Source organism: Pyxicephalus adspersus, chromosome 1 (assembly GCF_032062135.1).
Source record: "Pyxicephalus adspersus chromosome 1, UCB_Pads_2.0, whole genome shotgun sequence".
In the NCBI taxonomy this organism is placed as follows: domain Eukaryota; kingdom Metazoa; phylum Chordata; class Amphibia; order Anura; family Pyxicephalidae; genus Pyxicephalus; species Pyxicephalus adspersus.
In genome coordinates this window covers 78,119,070-78,126,244 of record NC_092858.1, presented here as the reverse complement: position 1 = coordinate 78,126,244, position 7,175 = coordinate 78,119,070, and the positions used below count along the sequence as shown (strand labels likewise).

The 7,175-nt window shown below is 39.0% G+C and overlaps 1 protein-coding gene across 10 annotated transcripts in view; it reads left to right on the top strand.

Moving 5' to 3' along the window:
• Positions 1-276: 276 nt before the first annotated feature.
• The window catches only part of MSI2 (musashi RNA binding protein 2), a 375,769-nt gene continuing 368,870 nt past the window's right edge, over positions 277-7,175 (top strand). For 5 of the 10 annotated variants that reach the window (XM_072415382.1, XM_072415373.1, XM_072415337.1 and 2 more), the window contains exons 1-5: positions 279-600; positions 853-893; positions 1,130-1,211; positions 1,883-1,967; positions 5,481-5,522. In XM_072415382.1, coding sequence (XP_072271483.1) covers positions 539-600; positions 853-893; positions 1,130-1,211; positions 1,883-1,967; positions 5,481-5,522 — 312 coding nt within the window. In that variant the 5' untranslated portion in view covers positions 279-538. Of the gene's footprint in view, positions 601-852; positions 894-1,129; positions 1,212-1,882; positions 1,968-5,480; positions 5,523-7,175 lie in introns of all 10 variants that reach the window. The other 5 variants (XM_072415346.1, XM_072415355.1, XM_072415303.1 and 2 more) reach the window with 2 other exon arrangements.

The window sequence follows — 7,175 nt, the reverse complement described above, 5'->3', positions numbered from 1 at the left end:
TTATATATGTGTGTTGATCTATATGCATGCTTCCTGTACATGGACAGTGCTCCCCAGCAGCAGAAGCTGTATCTGTACAGGTGTGAGGACCACGCACGTCTAGAGGGGCGCAGGGGATGTTGTGTTTCGTACCACAGCAGGCAGGTAGGAAGGGAATGTGACGTCACAGAGCCGGGCCCTCCCCTGGCTGTCGTGCTGAGCAGAGTGGGCGGAGTTGAATGCAGGGGGCGGGAGGGGGCGGTGCAATGCTGAGCTGATCCCACGTGTGACGAGCTTCTTCCCGGCTCAATAATATTCTCTTAGCGGCTCCTCGCTTAGCTGCTGCTCGTCTCCCTGTGTGACACACACACACACAGTCCCAGTGCAGGAGTGCGGACAGGCTGTCACCGTGTGTGTGTATGAGCAAGCCTGCTGACACTCTTCCCTGCCAGGAGTTTGAGCCTTCTGTGGATTTTATTGATTTGGGATTTTTTTATACGTACACTTTATTTTTTTTAAATAGTTAGCTTTTTTTTTTTTATAACAGTTTAAAGGGGACATGGAGGCAGATGGGAGCCAGGCCACCTCTGGGAGTCCGAACGATTCTCAGCACGACCCCGGGTAAGTTGCACGGGATGGGGTGCTGGTAATGCAGCATCCCTGTACCCCATCTCGTATGAAGGGGGGCAGGAGAGAGGAGGGCTGTCATGGTGATCCACCTTCAGTGTGTGAGAAGAAGCAGGGGCCTCCCTGTCACCAGCACATCACCCTCTCCCTGTCCTCCTCTCTCTTCTCTCGCTTTTGTAAGTTACACGTCAAAATGGCCGATCTGACATCTGTGCTCACTTGTGTTCTGTTTTCCTCCCCTTCTAGTAAAATGTTTATCGGCGGCCTGAGCTGGCAGACCTCCCCAGGTAAGCAGAGACTCATCTCCCCCCTATGTGGGTCTTTGTTCCAGCTCCTTGTGCTCCTCTCCAGCCTCCCACTCTGTCTCCTTATTTATTTATTTCTCTTTCCGAGTCCTCTATTCGACCCCTATCGCTATTTGGGGCTCTTTCAGCATGGGATGGAGGGGGGCTGGGCTGTGTTTTTGCTCTAACCTTTTCCTAGCCCATTGCTTATAGCTGTCATGTCTTATCCTTGTGCACAGATAGCCTCAGAGACTATTTTAGCAAATTTGGAGAAATCCGGGAGTGTATGGTGATGAGAGACCCCACCACTAAGAGATCCAGGTAATCTTTGTAGATGCTTGTAGTGTGTTCTGGCTTTTTTGTAAAACTTCTTCTTACTATAGAACATATAGTGGCCTAAAGGGGAAGATGCAATCTGTGCAGGCACACACCCCCTCCAAAATCTCATCCAACTCACACTTAGTTTTATTTTGTAAAAAAAAATCACGTCATCTGTTCGCCAGTATTGATGAAGTGCTAAGCTCCATTTTTCCTGGGAGGTGTCAATCATGTAGCACCCGGAGTTTTTATTACGACTCTCATCTCCAGCCACAATGCCAAACTGGAAGTCATAGTTGTGTGGTGTAACACGGAGTGCTGAATTGTTTTATTGTTCCGCACATGTTTAACTAGTGTCGTTTTTGTAGCTTTAATACTGCATCCAGCTTTTATATCCCATAAAAACCTGATTTATACTTTGACTAGTCCACACCCCTCACATACTACCCCTGTGATCAAGAAAAACTTATCAAATAATTGTGCTCATTTACAGCTGGAATTCTCTGTTCCAGTGCCAAGTTATTGACTGCTGCTTTGTGGACACAAGTGGGGAGCCTTTCACCCCAATGTGTGTTTTTTTTTTATTCTTCTAAGTGTGTTTTAATTTTTATGTTGTATCTGTGCTTCATGTTTAGCACTCATTGTCATTTCTCTTGTTCTTTGTCTGATTTCAGAGGCTTCGGCTTTGTTACGTTTGCAGATCCTGCAAGTGTAGATAAAGTATTAGCTCAACCCCACCATGAATTAGATTCCAAGACGGTATGTTGTGCTTTATTTTTTTAAATTCAGTTATCATTCTATTTCTGTTGACGTGTATGTGTGTGTCTTTATGCAGTTTTATGTCTTTGCCAGGCACTTTTCAATATTAAACAAAAGTTTTTGCGTGTAGACCTTGCTCATCCCATTTACCACCAGCTGTATGTTTGCTGCTGATTCTAAGTTATAATTCTGCTATCTCTACTCTTCAGCTGCTTGAAATATAGGAATATGAAATGCTTGTGTGAGTGTGTGTGCAAAAGTGTCTGTAGTTGGTACAATACCATGAGGTGAGTTTGGGGGTGTGTAGACCTAATAGGACACATTTATATTACTGGAACATATAGTATTTGCTTTACCATGTTTGCTTTGCTGTCAGCAGCAACTTATAGATCTAAATTTGCATAAGCTTAGTTTTCAGTGACTATGGCTGATCAGCCAGCGCTGTCAGTGCATCTCACTTCTGTTTTCCTGTGTTTACAAAGCAAAGGAAAAAAACACAGCCCTTTTTTTGCACCTTATTACCCAGTTTAATTATGCTTTCACAAAGCTTGGAAAGGGACTCTGACAAAAGATCCCCTGTATTGCTGGTACTGTGCTTAATGAGGAGGGAAAGGTGAGCTAATTACACTGATTAGATAAAGGATTTTTTTTTAACAACTGTTAAATGTCACAGTTTTAACTGTATATTCATTCTTCAAGCTTTGTCCTAGAAATAAAATAGAACTTGAAAATGAGATGAGCTAATAAAAAAACATGGATACATCTGTAAAGAATGCACGTGTACTGTTCTGTAATATATAAATACAATTGTATATAATCACACAGGTACATACACACTGTTACATCATTTTTTGTAGCTTCTTTAGATGGTAAAACAGCTGAAAAATGTTTATAGTTCTGTAGTTTATAAAGGACAACAACCTCAATTAAGTACAGTTGTTGCAGGTGTGCTAGTTTTTTAAACTTGCCCCCTTTGTTTATTGTTTAATTCTTGTGTTGTCTGTGTACTTTTTTTTTTTTCTCTTCTTTCATGTAATGTTATCCTTTATTTTTTTTACAAATAAGAATGTTAGAAGAGCCTAGATAATGACAAAAGGTTACTGACAATAATTCTGTATACTAGTGTTTAAAGGTAATTTTTTTCAGGTAGGTAATGTGCTTTACACATAAGGCCCAGGTTCAGGCTTCAAGAGATTTCTTTACAAGAAGTGTAAAGCAAAGCAGAATGGGCTGCAAAAGTAACAGTATGTTTGTATTTGTCACCACGTTCTTGATTATTGTTAATATAGCTTTATCTAGTCTTTTGACTCGTGTTTCAACATTCAGTGCAGGAGGCAGCTCGGTTGGGTTTTGGCTCGGAGTCACCGCTCTTGTTAACGCTTACGTTAAAAGCTTTGATTTTAGGTAATGGCACACAAACCTCAGAAATAGTGTCATAGTCATTTTTTTCCTAGAGGATTTGTAGATACAGTAAGTAGAAGTCGTCTCTGACTAACTCCTTTTATTTCTTGGTAGATGATTATTGAATGTAATAGTAGTGGGGGTACAAGAGGTGAGTAGTTTCCATGCAAGCCGCAAAGGTGTAACATTCTTCTAGAAAATCAGCTACTGCATCTTTGGACCATGACTACTAACTCATTCGGATTAGCTCATTACTATGATAACCTACAATGTGGAATTTGACATTTTTAGTCATTATAATGTTTTCCATTGAACAAAGAGGATCCTCAGAGTTGAGTGGATTGAAACTTTACATGTAGACATCACTTCTTGCTTGCTTGCATGCGAAGATCTCACTTGTTGCATTGCCTTTTTGTTTTTTATATTTTCTGATAATATTTTTGTAAAAAAAGGATTTGCAAATGTCACCTTACTGTGTTGTCTAATAAAAAGGAAGAGTGTAGATTAATGGCTCATATATAAGGTTAAATGAAACTCTCTAGGTCCTTGGAACTGCATGACATCTGAGATTATTTAAAGGTGTAAAACAAACAATACAATTATATGGCAACCAGTCAGATTTCATTAAAAACTGATAAAATTGGATTTATTGCTGTGGTTTATGCTTTTCATGGCTCCAGGGGTTGTTGTAGTTGTTAAAAAAACTGCATTTTTTTGTTAAATATGGCCACAATGTTTCCAATGTAGTGTGTAGGGTTTTGTTTGATTTTAGATGTGTGGTTGAGTGCCAGGAACCTTTGTTATTGGGCCTTGGTTTGTGTTTGCCGGTGTTAAACTAGCCATACAGATTAATTGATTTCCAATTACTTGTTTATTATAAATGTTGACCATGCATCAAAAATCAATTGATCATCTGACACCTGGTTGAACAGTAGAAAAATGCCCTAAAAACATACGTATGCATGCTGCAAGATTGGTTTCAAACAAAAATTGATCGAAAGTTCTTGAAAACCCAAAGGATACTTCTAAATTTGACAGACATTTTCTAACCTGTCCAAATCAGATTCTTTTATTGTTTGTTCAATGAATATGAAAAAGTATTTATTTTTTTAGTGTAAATTGTCTGAAAAAATGGCACAGAAAAACGTGCGCTGAGTTTGTGTTCATTGCTTTGTCACTCACTTTTTTGAATCTCTTATAGATATTAGTGGTCATCTTGTTGCCATCTACTTTATTTGTTGCATTTGAAAGTGTGGCCATTCTGTTGCATTATTAAACGTGTAGATGTGATTTCCAGGTTAATGGAGGGTGAAAAATAAGAACTATCGCAACAGATTCTAGTGTGGAGCTACATAGACTTGTGTGTTTATCTCAAACATTTTGAAAGCGCACACATAGCTTCTTGCCAGCCACAACATTTGCTTATTTCAAGTTCTCCTGGGAAAATCCACTTATTTATTACTAAACTCTAATAGACTACATGTGGTGTTTTCAGCAGAAGGGATTTATGTTTTAAAGCGGGTATTGGCATCTGTATTTGTACACGTTATCAGTGATTAGGTAGAGACGGCTGCAGGTTGCATTGCAGACAGCTCAGACTGGCTGTGAAGGGGTTGAGGTTTTTCTTTTTTTGCAAAGATTATTCTGCTGGGTGACTGCTTCTATCCAGAACTGTTTGCACATCCCTCTGCAGAGTGGTGCATTATGAAGTACATGCAAATAACTTTACGTTTTTAGCTGTGGGGCTCAAACATCTGTTTGACACGCTGAGCGAGAGAGAAGCACTTTGTTATACGGAGATCACTGGGTCTCTTGTGTGCTCGGCAGTTCTAATTTTTCAATACATTGTAATAAAGGAAATCAATGTCATTTCTGTAAAATACAAACCGAGCACATTAGCTTTGTAGCAGGCTAGTAACCCCTTTGACTTTGTCAGGGCTGCAGAGCATTACAGTGTACGCTATAATGTCTTTCCAACAGTTAAGTGATAAATGTTCATTATACCACCCTTAAATATGAGCCATTAATCTCAAAGTGGAAACAAGTGAATGCAAGTCACTTACTGTTGTGTTTCTTTTTTTTCTTTTCTTTTCCTGTGTCCCGTCCTTTCAGATTGACCCCAAAGTTGCGTTTCCAAGAAGAGCACAGCCCAAGGTAAGTAGAAGGGATCAATAATAGGATTTTCGGCACACAGAGAGTCATTGTTACCAGGCAGTTCGTGTTTCAAGCAGGGAATTGGAGATGAAAGCTTATAAAGCTGGACCGCATGGCGTCTTAAGGGTATCAGCATATGGCTGGGAAACTACAGGAGAGCTGTACTGTGACTCTCCACTTTAACTATCTGCTAACTGGGCTAAACTGTGCTTAGTTTATATTATTTAATGGAGAATTTTTTTATTGCTGTTTTGCTTTTAATAAAATATAGCCCATGTTTGAACAACTATGGTGTTTGTGTGTTAATGGTCCTTTTATGAATGCCTTGGTATAATGCCATAGCCTAGATGTGATGGTGATTTTACATATGCAGTGCCCTTAGTTTTGTGACTCTAGAAATAAGTTGGGTTCAAATAGATCACAGTAGGGCTTGTACCCCTGTACTTTTTTTCCATTTAGTAACAAAACCTGTTGACGTTGCATTTGGCTTAAGCAAGTTATTTTATTTTTTTTCTATGAAGATAGTTTATGAACATTTTTATAATATTGGTTATTAGACGGAATATTTGTGGTTTGTTGAACTCTTTTGAGAGACTGTAGCTTGAGCATGAATATTTAATAAACTGTTAATAAACTTTGGTCTCATACTTCTGGGCCTTCAGGTTACTATTGCAGTTTGCTCAGCAGTCACAATATGGAGATGATAGAGCTGCATTTTAATCATGAATGGAGTGTACCTCCTCTACCAACTGCAGCTTTTGACAGATGTTGCATAAAGCTGACATAAGCAGATTTTTTCATTCCCCCTGTAGCATCCATGAAAGTTATCCCATGGGTACCAGCCATACTATCCACCTGTGATTAAATACAACTCTATCTCCTGGATCTTCTGGCTGAGCAGCACTGCTCCCGGGGCCTATGGAGAGTCCCCATGAGTACACAGCTTTAGTAAAACATTAAATAAGTATTAGCAAAAGTCATGTGGTTGATGCCTTAGCTTGCTCTTAGTATTGGGTTGTCATTTAACCTGTTTGCTGCCAAACATGTGACAATTTTTAGATGCTTATGCAAAACAAGTGGTGCAGCTAGAACAATATTTTAGTAAATGTTAGTTTTTTTTTTTTTTTTTTTTTTTTTCATTTTAGGATATTATGGTGACCTAACTTTAAATAATGTGTTTTTAAGCATGATTCCTCAGAGGAAGTACACACCAGTGTTTAACTTCTGATTTGATAAATCCAATCACACAAGGAGTACATCTGCTTCCGATCACTTTCTTTCTGAGAGACCTCAGCAGTCCAAAGGGCAGAATCTTGTAAATGTGTGCAGTGTGTTGAGACTCCCGGTCGATCACCAATTGTGCTATTGATTAGGTTGTTTGAGCACAAAATTGGAAGTGTATCTTCTGTGTACTAGGTCTACGTTTAGACTGGCTTTAATGGTTGGACAACACCAAGAACCAAGTAGTCAGAGCCATAAAAATTTTAGCTTGTAATTTATTTTTTAACCTCTTTTCTGTTATTGTTGACTTTTCATCCTTGTTTGTAAGAATTCTGATATTCCTCTGGAGTTGCATAACTTCTATCCAGAATATATTAATTTTCCATTTTAATCTAATTGGGGAAAAAATGTGTGAATCTTGGGTGAAAACAA